The sequence below is a fragment of the Bos indicus genome, chromosome 12 (genome assembly GCF_029378745.1).
Source record: "Bos indicus isolate NIAB-ARS_2022 breed Sahiwal x Tharparkar chromosome 12, NIAB-ARS_B.indTharparkar_mat_pri_1.0, whole genome shotgun sequence".
In the NCBI taxonomy this organism is placed as follows: domain Eukaryota; kingdom Metazoa; phylum Chordata; class Mammalia; order Artiodactyla; family Bovidae; genus Bos; species Bos indicus.
In genome coordinates, this window is record NC_091771.1 from 72,967,423 (window position 1) to 72,989,913 (window position 22,491).

At 37.9% G+C, this 22,491-nt stretch overlaps 1 protein-coding gene across 1 annotated transcript in view; it reads right to left on the reverse strand.

Annotated features, from left to right (window-relative positions):
- Positions 1-5,836: 5,836 nt before the first annotated feature.
- Positions 5,837-22,491, reverse strand: part of LOC109567080 (ATP-binding cassette sub-family C member 4-like) — a 113,715-nt gene continuing 97,060 nt past the window's right edge. Inside the window, 4 exon segments of the mRNA XM_019971826.2 lie at positions 5,837-5,941; positions 10,144-10,278; positions 14,178-14,283; positions 14,807-14,979. Coding sequence (XP_019827385.2) covers positions 5,837-5,941; positions 10,144-10,278; positions 14,178-14,283; positions 14,807-14,979 — 519 coding nt within the window.

A 22,491-nucleotide genomic window follows, 5' to 3' on the forward strand; every position in this document is an offset into this window, starting at 1 on the left:
AACTCCAGGTAGAAATATCTATATATTACAGGAAAAGATAAGTCTTTTGGAGAAAATGAACTTATACCAGAACGCATGCTTTGGAGGAGTCTACAGCGCTTCTGATGAGCAGTGGTTTGTGTTCCCCCTGCCCCTGGAGGCCTCAGGCACCCACTCCTCATTGCAGCTCCGCTATTGGCAGAACCTCAAAACACAGGGGATCCCACAGGGGCCCCTCCCTCTAACAACAGTGGATTGAATGGTTCACAGGTGAGTCTGTATTTGGTATTATTTTTATACCCATCAAAAGAAATCACCTAAGGCTGTAGGCTGCCTCTGTGAAAAGTAATTTTGTTAGCAGAAAGCACCTTGACCTCCACATGCTCCCTAAAGAGGCTGTGCATATTTCTGTGTTTTCACCCCAAACTAGACCAGAGCCCTGCAGCTTGCAGGGACCTTTGTAAATGATACAAAACTAAAACTTGTCTTAACCTTTGTCATTGATATTTTTAAAGAGTACAGGCCAGCTTTTTTGTACAATGTCTTCAAATGTGTTGTCTGTTAATTTAATTTAGGCTATAATTTTTTTTTCTTCTTTTGGAAGCAAGGGAAATAATACCATAGAAATGATAGTCACTATCTCATACATCAAGAGGCAAGGGTGTCAGTCAATCCATTACTGGTCAAGTTAATTCTGGTCACTTGGTTAGGATTCTGCCTGCCAGGTTTTTCCCCTTTAAACATACAATTCCTCCCTTATTAACTAATTAATCTGGAAAGATACTTTTAGTCTATGCAAAATTCCATCTCCCCCACCTTCCAAATACTCACTTGATATCCATTTATCAGCCAATATTGAATTTTGTGAGTTACTTGTGACAATTATGACTATGCTTTTTGTCAATTTTTCTCCATTTGTTAGTTGGCATTCTACTGCAGGAAGGAGCTTGCCCTTCCTATTTTATATTTAATTAGAATCAGTATAAACTCATAGATTTAAAAAATTTGTGTTATATGAAGTTTTAAAATCCTCAGTCCTTTGCTGATTGTTCTTTATACCATTTCAAATGTGATATAATTTCTGTCTACATAGTCTGAAAAATTTAATTTTAAAAATGTTTTTCATTTTTTTAAGTAAAATTAAGTATGATTAGCTTTTGGATCAAACACTGGTTTGGAATACCCAAAGCTTCCATTTATTGGAATGGATAATTGTGAGTTGGCTAGTTTTATGAGCATGGTTACTGATTGAGAAGAATGAATTTTCATCAAAACCATACAAGGTAAGCTTACTATAAAATATTATTAGTGTATCTAAACCTTGATCATGGTTCTTGAAAAAACATACAACCCCAATTTGACTCCCAGGGTAAATTAGATGGGTGTGGAATATAGTATGGAGGTTTCACAGGGCTTGGGATATAGTATTCCTTCTATTATTTTTTTTTTTTTAATTCAAATAAGCATACATTTCTCTCAGGTTTTCAAAGCATACACTGCTGTTATAATGTTTGAAAAAAATGAGGTAAATTTCCTTAGAACATTAGATTTAAAAATCAAAAGCTCATCAATCCCTAGTTCTTCAGTTTTTAAAGGAAAATCAGCAGCTTATACAGAAAACCTTGTGTTTTCTGAAGAGCTTCTAAAGTGACCTAATGTGTTTCCAGGTACCTTCTTCAATATAAAGACCATGCTGTTGATTCAAGAATAGAATAGATGTAAGCATATGCACAGTACTGTTGTTAGACTTAAGGGGAAAAAAATCTCTTGAGAAGGAATTTATTTTTTATGCCATTAAAATATTTCTAATGTATAGTGGAAAGCCTGTATGGTTTAAAGATTAATATTAATAAAAGGGATGTGTTGAGAGCTAATCACATATCCAATATTGTTCTAAGCAGTGCTTCCCAATTGTCTGGGGTTAAGAATCAGTTTTATTAAAATGTTCAGCCCACGCAAACTAACCAATGATCCCACTGTGCTGCCGACGGCTGCTCACGGCTAATGAGCAGCTCCACCATGTGTACCTCCCCGTAAGTGTGATACTCACGCTGGTCTCTGGCCTGTTCAGGATCCCACCCATCCTGAGTGTAGATCTTTTTAAAATAGTGAACAGCTGTGAGTTTCTAACTTTTTTGAAATTCCTATACTTATTTTTAACATAGTTACAAACAGCTTATGGACTGGTACTAGCCCACAGACTATATTGTGACTGTTACTGTCATAATTAATCTTTGCAACAGCCACTCTGGGGGCTTAGATGGTAAAGAATCTGCCTGCAATGCAGGAGACCCAGGTTCAAACCCCCTGGAAAGGGGAATGGCTACCCACTCCAGTATTCTTGCCTGGAGAATACCATGGACAGAGGAGCCTGGCAGGTTACAGTCCGTGGCGTCACAGAGTCAAACACGACTGAGCAACTAACACTTTCCTTTTCTGAGAAACAGACCAGCCTTCTACTTTTCAAAGAAATTGAGGCACACTGGGATTCCCAACCTTGAGAGCCCACGATTAACAGGTAGCAGAACTTGTATCCAAACCCAGTCAGTGCCCAGTGGAGCCAGTATCTGTCCCTGGAAGGCTGACTCCAGAGCTTGTGTTCCTGCCTCTGTGCTTGTGTCGTTTTTAACCACATGTGAAGACAGAACAGTTTGGGTTAGGCCAACAGATGAGGACCTCCTCAAATACATCTTCTACAGTCTACAAACCTCCTCCATCTATACACATACTTCTCTCCTCACCAAGGTCAATGATTCCATCCTTTCTTTTCTTAGATACTTTTTTGTCCATCATCCCAACCAAAGCAGATGTTCAAAGGCAGGAACTATATTCATTTTCCAGATGAAGAAGCTGAGATTCAGAATTTAAGATATTTACCTAAGCATGTACCTAAGGCTACATGGCTATAGGGTGAAAAAGTGAAAGTGTTACTCAGTCATATGCAACTCTTTGCAACTCCATGGACTGTAGCCCTCCAGGTTCCTCTGTCCATGGAATTCTCCAGCAAGAATGCGGGAGTGGGTTGCCATGCCCTTCTCTAAGGCATCTTCCCAACCCAGGGATGGAACCCAGGTCTCCTGCAGTGCAGGCAGATTCTTTACCATTTACCAGAACCCATTTCATCAAGGATGGTGCCAGTTTATTGACCTGACACCTTGGCTATTTATTGCTTTCCTTTCACTCTCAACTGTCCCACTTCTGACAGTACATTCTTTGGGCACCCACACTGTTATTGAGTGGCAAAGAACTGGCATTCAGACCTGTGTGACTGGCTCTAAAACCAGGGCTTTCTGTTATCCCAAACTAGCTCTTAGAATGTCAAAATTATAAAGTTAAGAAGGAAGGTTTGCTCTTGGTCAACAGTCATTCAGCAAACATTTATTGTGCACTCACTATGTGACAGTGACTGTGCTGGAAGATGTAATTAAAAAGTGAATAGGGTACAGTTCCAAGTCTCTAGAAGCCCATGGTTTTAAGACCTGCAGACTCCAGTCAGGGCAGGCTATGTAAATTACGGGACCAGGTGCAAAATGGAAAAAGGAGGGCCCCTTGTTTAAAAATTATCTCAAGATGGCAAAAACAGAACACTAACCAAGTGTTCTTAATAAATGAGAGGTGGCTAGAGTATAACAGAAATACGAGTTACCTAGGATGAGGATTGACCTTAAGGTGGCTACAACTGACCCTGTGGATATCTCCCCTACATGGGCCTTGGCTTTTTTAGACCAGAGATCATTAAGGAGAATTACTTCCTCATTTTGACTTAACTGTAAGTAACCAAGAGTTTCCCCCACAGCACATCCTTATCACCTACCTCTGGAGCTGTGACACATGCTGTGGGGGGACATGGAGACGTGCTGTCCTCACTTCCCTTCAAGGACTTGTTGTTCAGCTGCTGGAAGTGCTGCCAGTGGGCAGTCTTCAGTCACCAGTTTTTCTGAAGGCAGCTTCTATGCAATGACCTGTCCAGGTAGAGATATAAAGCCCTGGCCAGTGGACATGTCAGGATAACCTTGAAAGGCCATCTTCACTCCAGAGCCCCCACAGGGTCAGATAAGGTTGCCTGGCCAATATTCCAGCTTGACTTTTTCCCTCTGTATCCTTATCCCATTTCTTCCGTCTTCATTCCACAAGTGTTGATGCCAGGGGCACCCCTAATACGCATGCCAACACTTAGCAGCATCCACGTCTGCATCTCAGAGAACCAACCTGCACGAGGTATCAAAAAACATTCCAGTACTTGGGGAGGATTTTTATTTGAACATTACTGTTTATATATATAACATTTTTAAATTGCCAAATAAAATGGTGGAAACAAGGATTTGTGAATGTGGTTACCTTTGGTTTAAAACCCTCAATCTAAAGTTGTCTGACCAAAATGAAAGTTATATATTAATAATAAAAGAAAACTATCATGTTGAACTATATGAAAGTACCATTTTATAGGTTAAAAAAAGGCTGAATGATAGCAGTTACATACACAGAGTTCAATCTAACAGAAAAAATCGATTAACATTTAAATTTAGAGAACTTTACACTTATTAATAACTCATGGATAAAATATATAATTAATGAATCAAATTAGAAATCAGAAACTACATAATACTATGGTTATTGATCAGTGCCAAGTACCAAAACTTGTAGGCTGCAGCTAAAGTGGGACTTAGGGGGTAAAAAAAAGGCTCTATGTAGTTATAAAAAGAAGTAAGTTAAAAATTAATGTTTCCAATTTACAAATTAGAGAAAAAAATCTCAAATGTGGAGGGAAATAAAGAATAATATGAACTAGAAAACAAAAAAAAACTAGAGAGATTCAATCAAGCCAAAAAAATTGATTCTTTGAAAATAGGAAAAAGTCATGTAAGACTATTCATAAAAGACTCAAAGAAAATTAAAAAGCATTAAACCACAGTTATAGATGCTGCAGAAATTAAACATAAGATATTGTGAATAACCTTATGCTAATCAAGCTTAAAATTCACAGAAACAGATTCACTCCTAGAGAAATGAAACTTAACCAAAATTGACTCTGTAGAAATAACAAACTGAATAGTCCTAAAATAATTACCAGAAATTAGCCAGACATTGATGGTTACACAGCATACTGAATATGATTAGTGGCACTGCAACTGTATCTTCAAAAACAGTTATGTGGCAAATTGTTATACATATTTCATGATTAAAAAAATGTAAAAAAATCCTCAATCTAGAAGATAATAGATCATACATATTTTCTTATTTACCAAATCACCTAGAAGGGCTCCTATTTTCAAAAAGTATATTTCTCTCCCTTCTATTTTAAAATATATAATGTTGTCCTTCTGTATTTTTTCTTTTCCCTGGAGGAAGGATGCCCTGCTCTCATATAATGTCACTTAAACTAATCTACATTTTTTTGTTTTTCCCATTTTCTCTGTACTGTTTTAACCAGAGGTCTTTGGGTAGGATAATAGAGCCCAGTCCTGTTAAAAGAAGTGGTGAGACAAAAAGGCAACTTCACATAGTCTTCAAGTAAATAGAATCCTGTCTAATATAATTGGACAGCAGTATATAATTTGGGGAGAAGCCAAAATCATCTGTGATGACTTCAAATTGTACCTTAGAGAATGAGCTTTGGCTCTGGAGTCGCTCAAGGCACAAAATTTTGTAGACAGCTTTTGCTGGTGGCCTGCATCTCTGATTTGGATAAGAAAAAAATAGTATTATATACAAATAAAAATTGCAAGAGCTTGGGATCAAATTAAGATTTTGTATCTGTAAATATTTGTTGCTGGTGTAAGGAAAATACAATACAGCTTATGCAGTGCAAAAACTATTGGATAAATGCCTTTAGAATAGATGTGACCTTATGGTAGAATTACAATGCTGACTCCAAAAGTAAGTCTGAGGGCTGTCCATTGAAAGCCTTCATAATCACCTGGTCACTGTGAGTGCTATCTGGCTATTTTCTTTTAAAGTGCACCTGAGGAGAAAAAAGACAAAAACATGTTTAGAAGTTTTAAGGTCCTCCTCTCTAAGGCAATGTATTTCTAGGCTTCCCCAGTGGTCTAGTGGTAAGAATTCACTTGCCAAAGCAAAGGGACACAGGTTTGATCCCTGGTCCAGGAAGATCCTGCATGCCGTGAAACAACTGGGCTCATGCACTACAACTACTGAGGGTGTGTGCCACAACTACTGAAGCCTGAGCACCCTGGAAGCTGTGCTCTGCAACAAGAGAAGCCACCTCAATGAGAACCCCAAGCACACTGGAAGCTGTGCTCTGCAACAAGAGAAGCCAACTCAATGAGGACCCCGAGCACCCTGGAACCTGTGCTCTGCAACAAGAGAAGCCACCGCAATGAGAACCCCGAGCACCCTGGAACCTGTGCTCTGCAACGAGAGAAGCCACCGCAATGAGAACCCCGAGCACCCTGGAACCTGTGCTCTGCAACGAGAGAAGCCACCGCAATGAGAACCCCGAGCACCCTGGAACCTGTGCTCTGCAACAAGAGAAGCCACTGCAATAAGAACCCCGAGCACCCTGAAGAAGCCCATAGTCCACACTTGCCACAACTAGAAAATGCATGCACACAGCAACAAAGACACAATGCAGCCAAAAATAAGTAAACAAAATTTTAAAAGTTGACATTCTGACAGCTTGTTCTCTTAAGAGGATTAAGCACATGCAGAAATAATGTCAAGAAGATACTCAACTGGGATGGGAATCAGGATAAGTATTTTGTTATGTCTTTCCATAGAGGTGACCTGAGCCAGTGGCAGGACTGAAATCCAACACTGATGTTCTGTCACCCTGTGAACCTGGATGATGGTCCAGCCTTGGCTACCATGTGACAGAAGGAGCAGTGTTCTCAGACTTGACACAGAACGCAGTATCTAGGGCAGCCCTCAGCCTCCCCCAGTAATTGCCCCTCTGTGATCCCTGGACCAGGTGACCTTGGGTGAGCCCTGGACCCAATCTCCAAATCTATGATATGGATAAAAATGGACCATCATGAGATTAAGCAAAATCATACATGTGAGAACAATGTACAATAAATTATAAAGAACTAGACAAATGTAACTTACCATTAATATTGTTAGAGTAGGTGTAGGATTACTAGACCAGGAATACAAGATTTCTAGTTCTATGACCTATGTTTACTTCTGCATGTATGTTACACTTGATTTAAAACATTCATTGAAATAAAAGGTTTTTAATTCTGTATCTGTTGCAAACTTAGCTTAACACCAGTTATATATTAGTACATAGGGCCATCTGCCTTCTAAGGGGTCTTAGTTTCCTCACCTGTAAAATGAGGGTGTTGAATCGTATTATCTTATATGGACCTATCTAAAATTCTGTGATTAATTTCCCATTACTCAGATCAGATCAGATCAGTCACTCAGTCGTGTCTGACTCTTTGCGACCCCATGAATCGCAGCACGCCAGGCCTCCCTGTCCATCACCAACTCCCGGAGTTCACTTAGACTCACGTCCATCGAGTCAGTGATGACATCCAGCCATCTCATCCTCTGTCGTCCCCTTCTCCTCCTGCCCCCAATCCCTCCCACCATCAGAGTCTTTTCCAATGAGTCAACTCTTCGCATGAGGTGGCCAAAGTACTGGAGTTTCAGCTTTAGCATCATTCCTTCCAAAGAAATCCCAGGGCTGATCTCCTTCAGAATGGACTGGTTGGATCTCCTTGCAGTCCAAGGGACTCTCAAGAGTCTTCTCCAACACCACAGTTCAAAAGCATCAATTCTTCAGCACTCAGCCTTCTTCACAGTCCAACTCTCACATCCATACATGACCACAGGAAAAACCATAGCCTTGACTAGATGAACCTTTGTTGGCAAAGTAATGTCTCTGGTTTTGAATATGGTATCTAGGTTGGTCATAACTTTCCTTCCAAGGAGTAAGCGTCTTTTAATTCCATGGCTGCAGTCACCATCTGTAGTGATTTTGGAGCCCAGAAAAATAAAGTCTGACACTGTTTCCCCATCTATTTCCCATGAAGTGATGGGACCAGATGCCATGATCTTCGTTTTCTGAATGTTGAGCTTTAAGCCAACTTTTTCACTCTCCACTTTCACTTTCATCAAGAGGCTTTTGAGTTCCTTTTCACTTTCTGCCATAAGGGTGGTATCATCTGCATATCTGAGTTTATTGATATTTCTCCCAGCAATCTTGATTCCAGCTTGTGTTTCTTCCAGTCCAGCGTTTCTCATGATGTACTCTGCATATAAGTTAAATAAACAGGGTGACAATATACAGCCTTGACGAAATCATTTTCCTATTTGGAACCAGTCTGTTGTTCCATGTCCAGTTCTAACTGTTGCTTCCTGACCTGCATACAAATTTCTCAAGAGGCAGATCAGGTGTTCTGGTATTCCCATTTCTTTCAGAATTTTCCACAGTTTATTGTGATCCACACAGTCAAAGGCTTTGGCATAGTCAATAAAGCAGAAATAGATGTTTTTCTGGAACTCTCTTGCTTTTTCCATGATCCAGCAGATGTTGGCAATTTGATCTCTGGTTCCTCTGCCTTTTCTAAAACCAGCTTGAACATCAGGAAGTTTATGGTTCACATACTGCTGAAGCCAATGTCTTGATAATATACAATAGTAACAGTTTTTAATAGAAGACTTTGACACATAGGTGAGGACACTTTTCTTTGATGTGAAATACCTAAGCTCAAAAGACCAAAAGGGTTTGGGAGATTCCTGGCTGTTCTGTGACTAGGTTATACAGGGAATCACAAATGACTATCAAATGTTCAGAAGTACGGTTTGACTGGGAGACACACTAGAGTGGTTGAAAGCACTCTGATTTTCAGGCATAAAAAAATATATAGGACACCAAGTGCAGCTACTCTATACCTGCATACAATATAAGTACTTTGAAAAGTTCAGAATACAGACTGTCATCCCTGAACCTAAATTTGAATGACTCTGTCAACCATTCACCCAGTTCTGTGACCCTGTGCAATTTCCTACCCTTTGAACAGTGGAAGGTACAGCTTTTCATTTCTTCATTTATGAGGAGGAAGAATGAGATGAAACAGGAACAGATGGAACTTAGGCTATATTTTAGATAAACTTTTCATAAAGAAGTACTTACATACTGGGACATGTTTTATTTAAGTGATATTTTAAATATTACACAAGTAATTTTATTCTACATACAAATGAAAATCTGGGAAATGCAGAAAAGTATAAAGAAGGAAATATGACCCATGATTTACTGTCCAGAGATAAAGTTTCAATGGGAAGCTTCATTCCACCCTGAGCCATGCATCTCAAGGGGCAAGAACACCAGACCTTCCCTCCCTCCATCAACCCCACTCCCACCTTGTTCCAGAAAGAATTACAGGAAGCTACATGACATTGGCTAAGTCCTTCAACCAAACCTCAGTTACCACATTTGTAGGACCTGACCATTGTTAGGAAGATGCCACGTGACCTGAATGCTATCCATTGAGAACCCTTCTCACACTCTGTACACTGCTTAGTACTTCACACACGTCATCTCTGAGAAAGTGCTTTGTAAACCTTCAAGCACCATTCTGACTATGGAGTTAGGTATTGTGAGTTCTTGATTTGTCCTGATGACTATTTCATCTTCTAGAAGGTAGAGGAAGCATGGGGGGTAACTGGACCTCAGTCTAAACAACAGAGAATTAGGGAGAAAGGGACAGTATCAGGTAGATATTTTCTCTACAGATTAGAAAACAGAAGAGACCTACACTTTTCCCTGGTAGATCTTAAACCTAAAATATTCCAAAAATTTTTCCTTAAACTCTCAAATTTGCTGGATGTCCCTTGATAGCACTTGTATTACAAATGTGCTGAGCACCAATCAGAATGAAATGTAAAGGTTCTGCAAGATGAAAGTGTTCTATGCTCCATGCGAATCAAAATCCAGAGTCCAAGCATGTGGGAAGTCCAATCTGCCATCTCTCACTTATTAACATGAGTGAGCACACATCGTGACCCCACCCCACCACTGCTGTGTATTCTCAGATCTGCATTCCACCTGCCACATGTTATTAAGACCCAGTCATGAAGCTTAGTTTCTGGAAGCTTCTAATTGAAAAGGGCACAAAGTGCTTGTTACCAGACCCCTAGTGTTAAGAGTGAACCCTAGAGACGAACTTTAATCACAACTCTCTGCAGCAGGCTCACCTCTTTTGCTCTTTGAGCGAGAGCAGCAGCCTCAGTCTCGCCCAGTTGTTGTGCCATCTTGTACAATAGACTATTTTTATTGTGCATCAAAATATGTGGCTTATCATATTCTTCCAGTTTCCCTGAATCCAAGACCTGTTAATCAGCAGAAAAAAATAAAACCCATAGTATACAGTGTTTTGCAATAAAGTATTATAACTCAGACAATATTTTGTAAAGGGACAGGAGGAGAAGAATAGAGAAAATTTATTTGGGTGGTAGACCTGGCTGGTGTTTTAATGGTTTGATTGCCTTGTTCTACTAGGCAGACAAAGGCCTAACGTGACCTTTTATTATAACATTATAGGAAAGAAAGAAAAATGAAAGTTTTCAGCAGTGTGAAATATTTTAAATTCTGCCAAGGGGATTTGGGGTGGTTATCATTAGTCTTTTAGCTCAAACTCTGAGCTTTGAAGGTTATTTATACAGATACACAGAGTTGGGAAATTTCCTGGTTCAAGAAAATCAAACTCAATTTATGTAAAAACCAGGTTAATTTCAGACAAACCAGATGGCAGTGACCTGACAGCAAATTAATTGTCAAGTTGGTTTGATCTGAACAATATTTGGGAAAAAAGTAAATGTCTCCAGAATTTCATTAGGGTTGTAAACTAAACAATTGCTTGCAGTATCACTAAACAGAGGACATTGCAACCATCAAGCCACCACAACTCCGGGAGTTGGTGATAGACAGGGAGGCCTGGAATGCTGCAATTCATAGGGTCACAAAGAGTCAGACACGACTGAGCGACTGAACTGAACTGAACTGAAGTGGGGCAGAATACCCTGTCTGAGAGGTTAAGATGCTTCTTTAGCTTAACTTTGTAGTTTATTACTCTCAGACTGAAAGACTGGCAAAAGGAGCTGCTACATAGCAGCATTAGCAGAAGTGCTCTATACAGAAGAAATCTCTAGAAATCCAATTTTTTCTTTGAATAAGGCTAAAGAAGCAAGTAAGAAATTGAGCTTCAAATTCTAATGCTCATAGCCCACACATAACCCGGGTTGGTAGCCCAATCTGAACTGCAGAGGATTTGAATCTGTTTTCACAAATTGTCTTTCTTTGCTCCTTTTTTTTCTTTTTTTTTTAAATTTCTTCAGGGGCCTGTCATTTGGCCCTTTTGTGCACACTGATATTCCCCTAGCTGAAAATTAAGAGGGAGAGGAAGAGGCTCTTAACTCTGCCTTTCTATTTATTAGTGACTTTGCGTAATGGTTTTACAGTAGAAAAGAGAGTCTGAAACAACTGGCTTAAATGACATAGCTATAAAAATACTTCTGATGTTAGGTGGTACTTAGTTCTTCATTTAGGTCATATTTAGAGTAACTGTATCTTAATAGAATACACTGAAACTCTAAATGGGAAGCAGGTTGTTTTTTTCCATATCTAGGTATCACAGTTAATTCCATCCCATGGCATCTAATTGGAAACACTGTCTCATTGTCCAGTTAATTTTTTGTTTACTCCTGTGAATCATTGCTAAGGATGGCTTTCTCAAAAGAGTTCAAGAATAATTGAGTCTGTCACTGTTGCTAAGTCACTTCAGTCGCGTCTGACTCTGTGTGACCCCATAGACGGCAGCCCACCAGGCTCCCCCGTCCCTGGGGTTCTCCAGGCAAGAACACTGGAGTGGGTTGCCAGTCACATCCACATAGTAATTTAAAAGCTCTATAATATGCCGTGTCACTTTAGATGACCCCAATTGTGTAGTTTTACTTAAACATAGCACAATAAAACATAACTACTCTTCTTGATGTTGAAGAAGAAAAAATGGAGTTTTAAAACACAGGTCTCTATCACCTGTGGTAAATTAATCTAAGAAAGGGTAGACAAGGGCAGGGGTATGGCAGGGAGATTCAAGAGAGATTCACTCCTGTGAATCATTGCCATCCTTAGCAATGATTCACAGGAGTAAACAAAAATTAACTGGACAATGAGACAATGTTTCCAATTAGATGCCATGGGATGGAATTAACTGTGATACCTAGATATGGAAAAAACAACCTGCTTCCTGTTTAGAGTTTCAGTGTATTCTATTGATACAGTTACTATAAATATGACCTAATTCATGTTGATGTATGGCAGAAATGAAACCAATATTGTAAAGCAATTATCCTTCTATTAAAATACATTAATTAAAGAATATATATATATATATATATATATATATATATATATATATATATATATATAATGGAGAAGACAGTCTCTTCAGCAAGTGGTGCTAGGAAAGCTGGACAGCTACATGAGAATCAATAAAATTTGAATACTCCCACACATCACATACAAAAATAAAACGGTTTAAAGACCTAATATAAGACATGACACCATAAAACTCCTAGAAGACAAATATGAAAGACATTCTCAGACATAAATTGTAGCAATGTTTTCTTAGATCAGTCTCTCAAAGCAAAATAAATAAAAGCAAAAATAAACAAATGGGACCTAATCAAACTTAGAAACTTCTGCACAGAAAAAGAAATCATCAACAAAATGAAAAGACAACCTACAGACTGGGAAAAAATATTTGCAAATGATGCCATCGACAAGGGGTTAACGAAAAGGTAAGGGGTTAATATCTATAGACAGTTCACACAACTCAATTTTCCTTTGAGGGATGATTTTCTTATTTTATAATGCCACATCCTAATGTTTATAAACCAGCAGGGAAAGAACAAAGAAAGAGAGAAGATGAAAATGAGAGAGAGGAGGAATAGAAGGAGGAAGGAAGGAAATAAAGCTAAGGAAGGAAATTATTGGATTATTAAATTACTAAGGAAGAAAGAACCAATGAAACCTGGAAGATACTAGACAGACATCCAGAAACCAAAACTTGGAGCCTGCTGTGTGTGTAGTCCAGATCTACCGTATAAGAGAGCTGCTGGTTGTTTATCTGTAGTATCTCAGCCCCCATCCACTTTTCTTTTTCTACTCTCATCTGTGATGCAGGGGCTGGGTTTCTGCAAATCACGTTTCAGAGTACCCTTGGTCTGCTGGCCCACTGTTAGGTTCTGCCAGTAGCTGGCACTCGAGGAACACTGAAAGTGGGAGTCAGAGCCAGTGGTCTATCTGGTTTCTGCTCCTCATGCAGCATCACCTCAGCAGTGAGATGTGACTCCAGCTCCCAACTCCTATTAGCACATGGAGAACCAGCCCCATTCTGCTCCCTCACAAATACGACCAGAACCTGGGCAGGGACTTCTCCTTGGAGGTCTGAGCACTGACTCTTTAGAGCTTCTCCTCTGAGTTCTTAGGTCTGGAGATCTCTCCTAGGACATGATAGCTGCTTCCTAAAATTATTACCCCAGTGTTTCATTTTTCTAGCCCTCTGATTTCTATGTAGCAAATTTCCTGTATTAAGTCCTTTCTGTAGAAACACTTTGTTTTTCTCATTAGGCCCTTTCTTCTCATAGACTCACCTCTGACAGCAACAGCTGTGAAATCCTGCAACCTTAGCCAACAACTTCTCAGCAGTCTAAATGAAACGCTAATTTTTTGATTAAGGGAATACAAAAATGCTGAAGCAGTTGTGACTCAGCCAAAATGATGGTGTTCTACCTCTCTGAAATATGAAGTCATAACTTGGATTTGGCATATTTTCAGGGTTGGACATCTTTTAAAAAAATGACAATTTAATAAACTTTTAACTCATTATTGACCAGAGATGCATTGATACATCTTTTGTTACCTGAATGTTACTGACCAGAGATGTTTCAATATTCACTTACATAACAAATCACCAGCCATGGTGTTAGTTTTTGCAAAAATCCCCTGGTCAATAATGTGTTAATATAAAAATAAGAAATTACTGGATATATTATTTAATAGCACATTCTGAAAGTATAGTTAAGTACTTGAGTTATTGTCAGGAATGAGAGGAGAAACCGAGAAAATTAAATTACTGGAGGTTCCTGTCACATTGTGCAAAGAAGGGTAAGTTGAAGGACTGAGCATAAATGGAAACAACTGAGACTCTGCAAGTGAGGGGTCTTACCATTATCCTGTTACTGTCAACAACGCTGCTCAATCTGTTTGTGATGGTTAGCACAGTGCACCGAACAAGTGTCCCATGGATTATTTTTTGTATTAACTCATCAGTTCTAGAATTAAAGAAGTGAATTTCATTCAGTACTGACTGGAAAAGTTGACTTAAGATTTTAAAATATCATATGATATTTTTATAATGTTTTTATTTATTTTTTTTAAATTATTTATTGTTTTTAATATAAATTTATTTATTTTAATTGGAGGCTAATTACTTTACAATATAATGTTTTTTAAATGGACACTTTAAGGCAAAATCTTGTTCCTAAAAACATAAGTATAAAAGCTCTTAGAAGTTTACTATTTTTCATAAAACAATGGGAAATAGTCTTCCCTTAAAATTGCTTGAAAGTATCAGGAACTGGATTTAGGAATCTAGCTCTCTCAGGATGCCTCATAATAACATTAACACCATATAACATGTCTTGGTTTCTTCTTTTGTTTCCTGGAATTAATATTAACAAGAGATACATTTAAGGGAATGAGAGCTCTTAGAAATTTTTCTTAGCACCACTAAAAGATTTCCATTTACCACATTTCAATCTTGGATACCAGGTTTTATAGATCTCAGCTCATTACCTTGGATCCACGTTTGATGTGGCTTCATCCATAATCAGTATCCTACTTTTCCTGAGAATAGCCCTGGCAAGGCACAACAGCTGTCTCTGTCCAACACTCAAGTTTGATCCTGATTCTGCTAATTCAGTATCCATTTTACCAGGAAGACCTTGGATGGTTTCTTTAAGTTGTACCTGTGGATACAGAAAGAACGTTTTCCTAAACAAACTACTACTGAATAGATAAGCCTCCTGGGCTTCCCTTGTGACTCAGCTGGTAAAGAACCCACCTGCAATGCTGGAGACCTGGGTAATCCCTGGTTGGGAAAATCTCCTGCAGAAAGGAAAGGCTACCCATTCCAGTATTCTGACCTGGAGAATTCCGTGGACTGTATTGTCCATGGAGTCGCAAAGAATCAGACACGACTGAGCAACTTTCACTTTCACTTAGACATTAGAGCTTTGAAGTCCTTACGACTTCTTATGTACATGTACAGCCAGATAATGGAGAGAGCTATTACCAATTGGTGTTCACTGAGAAAGATGGTAGAGTCTAGTTAGGACAGAAAGATATCAGTGTCCCTTACATTTTGTGGAAGCTTCTTCTCAAAAAGAAAGGCTAGTGTGGGCAGGATCAAGCCCGTGAAATGCCATTAATAGATGGGGAAGTGCTTTTACTAGAGCAGGACAGCAGTAAATGAAGTAAAAGGAGAGCCTGTTCACCCAAATACAAGGCCCGGGTAAATGGACAGGTGATCTGTCACCACTGCAAGGACTGAACCACGTGGTTCCTGATGTACAGGCTATTGACACTCAGATTTCTGTATCTTGGTTTCCTGTGTGATGAGACATACTTGCATCCTAACAGAGACACTATCAATGTTGAACATTTAACTGCATGCTCCCAGTTTGGACATAACAGACCATGTTCCTAATTGTATATATCCTAGTATCTAAGGTGTTTTGCCCTTCCAACAAAAGCAACACATCAATGATTCATTTCCAGAGTATTATCTACTGTACTCTTTTAGCCTTTGAGTGATAAAGTGCTCACTCATATGAGTTCCTACTCATGTTATATCTGTAGAGCTGCCCTTGCTTTTTAGGTGCCCCAATTGGCACTAATTTCTGATAAGCCTTCTTCAGTTGACCATCAGCTGGCTATTATTCAACATATGAAAAATGTATTTTTGGCATATTCTGAAAAATAACCAAGATGAGTTGGGCTCCATTCTTAGGACTGTCTTCTTTTTGAATGTCCATATTTGCCAAGAGTGAAGGAGGACATAGATTAAGGGAATTTAAAAACTTCTTTAAAAAGTATATTTTTCTTTTAATGGAAGTTCTTAAAGAAGAAAACATATTGGTGCCCTCCACTCACTTGCAGGTCAACTCTATGAGTTTGGGTCTGCAGGTTCCATTTAGAATCTTTTAAAAACCAATGACTTGGGTTTTTAGTTCACTTGAAAATTGACCTCACTGCTTTAGTGACAACTCTTAGAGTGAGGAATCATCCCATCATTCTGTTTCTCCAGAAATTATTTATTTATGACATTTGTATGTTTTTCCATGAAAGATGTGGTAGTTTTTCTTTTTAAAAGTCATAAAGAAACAATTCCTAGAGAAATAAAGTGATGGAATGATTTCTTGCTCTAAGACATATCAACAAAGTAAAGGGTCAATTCCAGAAGCAATACATGGAAACTACTCGCTTCACTTTGTAAAATGAACTCATGTTTATTTCTTTTCACAGAAAGCTCCAAATGTAGTTTAAATAAAGGTAGATCTTAGTGTTGTCTACCACTTCCACTACCTCATCATTTTCAGAATTGTGAGGGTACTAAATTTTGGCTGGTACAGATGAATTAAGTTTGGGCCAAGTACTAAGGTAGCTTTTGACAGGATTTGTCTCCCAGTTAACATTTCCTCTCTGTCCATGGAACAACGTGTTCTAAAATTCTGGAGTAATTTTAGTACCTGAGATCTTCACAGATCTTCACAGATCTTGAGCTGGGGAACAAATAGAAAAATAATTTTCCAGTACTTCCAGTTTTTTTTTTTTTTTTTTTTTTTTAAGACACCATGCTGTCACCATTAAATATACCCTGTGGTTTCAAGATCAGTGGATCATTCTATCTTTATCTTTGACTGTTAATATACTCACTTCTTCTCTTCTAGAATTTCACTGTAGAAAGACTCACAAATTTAAATGAAATCAGGAGTGCACAACTTCTCAAATAGAACGTGAAGTAGTCAGCCTGATTTAGGAAAATATAATCCCCATGTTGTTGGAAAGCAGGGTGGGTGTGTAAAGACTGGGTGCTGACATCCTTCAGAAATCAGAATTACTGGCAGGAAATCATCAGGCCTCCAAATCTGCTTGCTCACAGTCAAAGTTCATCTGTATATTTCAGAGCTATCCTTGGAAGAATGACACTAAATGACAAATGCATCAATTCAAAACAACATGGACAACTGGTCATTTGGATTTGTGTAAAAAAAAAAAAACAAAAAATTTTTTTAAAGAAATAAGCCACACTTCGAACCCAAAACAATAAAGTAAATGGCAATGGGATCATACTTATCAGTAATTACCTTAAACGTAAATGGGTTGAATGCCCCAACCAAAAGACAAAGACTGGCTGAATGGATACAAAAACAAGACCCCGACATATGTTGTCTACAAGAGACCCACCTCAAAACAGGGGACACATACAGACTGAAAGGGAAGGGCTGGAAAAAGATCTTCCATGCAAACAGGAACCAAAAGAAAGCTGGAGTAGCAATACTCATATCAGATAAAATAGACTTTAAAATAAAGGCTGTGAAAAGAGACAAAGAAGGTCACTACATAATGATCAAAGGATCAATCCAAGAAGAAGATATAACAATTATAAATATATATGCACCCAACACAGGAGCATCGCAGTATATAAGACAAATGCTAACAAGTATGAAAGGAGAAATTAACAATAACACAATAATAGTGGGAGACTTTAATACCCCTCTCACACCTATGGATAGATCAACTAAGCAGAAAATTAACAAGGAAACACAAACTTTAAATGATACAATAGACCAGTTAGACTTAATTGATATCTATAGGACATTTCATCCCAAAACAATGAATTTCACCTTTTTCTCAAGCGCACATGGAACCTTCTCCAGGATAGATCACATCATGGGCCATAAAGCTAGCCTTGGTAAATTCAAAAAAATTGAAATCATTCCAAGCATCTTTTCTGACCACAATGCAGTAAGATTAGATCTCAATTACAGGAGAAAAACTATTAAAAATTCCAACATACGGAGGCTGAACAACACACTGCTGAATAACCAACAAATCACAGAAGAAATCAAAAAAGAAATCAAAATTTGCATAGAAACGAATGAAAATGAAAACACAACAACCCAAAACCTGTGGGACAGGGTAAAAGCAGTCCTAAGGGGAAAGTTCATAGCAATACAGGCACACCTCAAGAAACAAGAAAAAAGTCAAATAAATAACCTAACTCTACACCTAAAGCAACTAGAAAAGGAAGAAATGAAGAACCCCAGGGTTAGTAGAAGGAAAGAAATCTTAAAAATTAGAGCAGAAATAAATGCAAAAGAGACCATAGCAAAAATCAACAAAACCAAAAGCTGGTTCTTTGAAAGGATAAATAAAATTGACAAACCATTAGCCAGACTCATCAAGAAACAAAGGGAGAAAAATCAAATCAACAAAATTAGAAACGAAAATGGAGAGATCACAACAGACAACACAGAAATACAAAGGATCATAAGAGACTACTATCAACAATTATATGCCAATAAAATGGACAACGAGGAAGAAATGGACAAATTCTTGGAAAAGTACAACTTTCCAAAACTGGACAAGGAAGAAATAGAAAATCTTAACAGACCCATCAGAAGCACGGAAATTGAAACTGTAATCAAAAATCTTCCAGCAAACAAAAGCCCAGGTCCAGACGGCTTCACAGCTGAATTCTACCAAAAATTTAGAGAAGAGCTAACACCTATCCTGCTCAAACTCTTCCAAAAAATTGCAAAGGAAGGTAAACTTCCAAACTCATTCTATGAGGCTACCATCACCCTAATACCAAAACCTGACAAAGATCCCACAAAAAAAGAAAACTACAGGCCAATATCACTGATGAACATAGATGCAAAAATCCTTAATAAAATTCTAGCAATCAGAATCCAACAACACATTAAAAAGATCATACACCATGACCAAGTGGGCTTTATCCCAGGGATGCAAGGATTCTTCAATATCCGCAACTCAATGAATGTAATACACCACATTAACAAATTGAAAAATAAAAACCATATGATTATCTCAATAGATGCAGAGAAAGCCTTTGACAAAATTCAACATCCATTTATGATAAAAACTCTCCAGAAAGCAGGAATAGAAGGAACATACCTCAACATAATAAAAGCTGTATATGACATACCCACAGCAAACATTATCCTCAATGGTGAAAAATTGAAAGCATTTCCTCTAAAGTCAGGAACAAGACAAGGGTGCCCACTTTCACCATTACTATTCAACATAGTTTTGGAAGTTTGGGGCACAGCAATCAGAGCAGAAAAAGAAATAAAAGGAATCCAAATTGGAAAAGAAGTAAAACTCTCACTATTTGCAGATGACATGATCCTCTACATAGAAAACCCTAAAGAGTCCACCAGAAAATTACTAGAATTAATCAATGACTATAGTCAAGTTGCAGGATATAAAATCAACACACAGAAATCCCTTGCATTCCTATACACTAATAATGAGAAAACAGAAAGAGAAATTAAGGAAACAATTCCATTCACCATTGCAACAGAAAGAATAAAATACTTAGGAATATATCTACCTAAAGAAACTAAAGACCTATATATAGAAAACTATAAAACACTGGTGAAAGAAATCAAAGAGGACACTAATAGATGGAGAAATATACCATGTTCATGGATTGGAAGAATCAATATAGTGAAAATGAGTATACTACCCAAAGCAATTTATAGATTCAACGCAATCCCTATCAAGCTACCAACAGTATTCTTCACAGAGCTAGAACAAATAATTTCACAATTTGTATGGAAATACAAAAAACCTCGAATAGCCAAAGCGATCTTGAGAAAGAAGAATGGAACTGGAGGAATCAACCTACCTGACTTCAGGCTCTACTACAAAGCCACAGTTATCAAGACAGTATGGTACTGGCATAAAGACAGACATATAGATCAATGGAACAAAATAGAAAGCCCAGAGATAAATCCACGCACATATAGACACCTTATCTTTGACAAAGGAGGCAAGAATATACAATGGATTAAAGACAATCTCTTTAACAAGTGGTGCTGGGAAATCTGGTCAACCACTTGTAAACGAATGAAACTAGAACACTTTCTAACACCATACACAAAAATAAACTCAAAATGGATTAAAGAGCTAAACGTAAGACCAGAAACTATGAAACTCCTAGAGGAGAACATAGGGAAAACACTCTCTGACATACATCACAGCAGGATCCTCTATGACCCACCTCCCAGAATATTGGAAATAAAAGCAAAAATAAACAAATGGGACCTAATTAACCTTAAAAGTTTCTGCACATCAAAGGAAACTATTAGCAAGGTGAAAAGACAGCCTTCAGAATGGGAGAAAATAATAGCAAATGAAGCAACTGACAAACAACTAATCTCAAAAATATACAAGCAACTCGTACAGCTCTACTCCAGAAAAATAAATGACCCAATCAAAAAATGGGCCCAAGAACTAAATAGACATTTCTCCAAAGAAGACATACAGATGGCTAACAAACACATGAAAAGATGCTCAACATCACTCATTATCAGAGAAATGCAAATCAAAACCACTATGAGGTACCATTTCACACCAGTCAGAATGGCTGCAATCCAAAAGTCTACATATAATAAATGCTGGAGAGGGTGTGGAGAAAAGGGAACCCTCTTACACTGTTGGTGGGAATGCAAACTAGTACAGCCACTATGGAGAACAGTATGGAGATTCCTTAAAATAGAATAGAACTGCCTTATGATCCAGCAATCCCACTGCTGGGCATACACATTGAGGAAACCAGAAGGGAAAGAGACACGTGTACCCCAATGTTCATCGCAGCACTGTTTATAATAGCCAGGACATGGAAGCAACCTAGATGTCCATCAGCAGATGAATGGATAAGAAAGCCATGGTACATATACACAATGGAGTATTACTCAGCCATTAAAAAGAATATATTTGAATCAGTTCTAATGAGGTGGATGAAACTGGAGCCTATTATACAGAGTGAAGTAAGCCAGAAAGAAAAACACCAATACAGTATACTAACGCATATATATGGTATTTAGAAAGATGGTAACAATAACCCTGTGTACAAGACAGCAAAAGAGACACTGATGTATAGAACAGTCTTATGGACTCTGTGGGAGAGGGAGAGGGTGGGAAGATTTGGGAGAATGGCATTGAAACATGTAAAATATCATGTATGAAACGATTTGCCAGTCCAGGTTCTATGCACGATACTGGATGCTTGGGGCTAGTGCACTGGGACGACCCAGAGGGATGTTATGGGGAGGGAGGAGGGAGGAGGGTTCAGGATGGGGAACTCATGTATACCTGTGGCGGATTCATTTTGATATTTGGCAAAACTAATACAATTATGTAAAGTTTAAAATACAATTAAAAAATATTTAATACCAAAAGACTGATTTGGGAGAATGGCATTAAAACATGTATAATATCATATAAGAAATGAATTGCCAGTCCAGATTTGATGCAGGATACAGGATGCTTGGGGCTGGTGCACTGGGATGACCCAGAGGGATGGTATGGGGAGAGAGGTGGGAGGAGGGTTCAGGAGTGGGAACACGTGTACACCCGTGGCAGATTCATGTTGATATATGGCAAAACCAATACAATATTGTAAAGTAATTAGCCTCCAATTAAAAAAATAAAATATTGAAAAAATATTTAATACCTATTAAGGGTTACTTTTTAAAAGCAAAAGATTAATCTAGGTCCTATGAAAAATTGGAAAGTCTAACTGTATTTTAGAAGTCTAAATACAGTTTCTGCAATCAATTTGCAAAACTAGGGCAAATACACAAAATAATTTGTATCAAAGTATACAAACCAACAGCAAATTAACAAGTCAAAATCCTTTATGCAAGGGTGAGGAAATTCACAGAAGTGGACCAAAAGGACATATAATACAAATAACAGAAAATTCTCTAGAAATGAACATATCCATTAAAAAACTTAGCACATCTCCAGGGTCTCTAACCTACATTCATTCTGCAGCATTAAAAGAACCTGATTGTCAATAAGTAACTATCACATTCCAATTATATAATTTACCTTTATAGATACTTTCTTCTTAAACTTCATAGCATTTTATTAGTATGATCTCATTTATCTTTCAGTTAATAATGAAAAACTACTTAGTTGCCTCAACTTAATTGATATTCCTTAAGACCAGAGGAGTAAAGTGAACATTGCAAGGTAATTAAGGTAAATAATTCACTTAGTCACTTAGTAGAATTTGAACCCATAATTATAAATTCTAGTTTAGTGTTGTATTTTAAGACAAGAAAATGTATCTAGTTGATTTGGGTATTAGGGGAAAAGCTAAAATGAAAGCATATGGCACTATCTTGTTGCTTTCCATCACTATTATATACATATTTTAA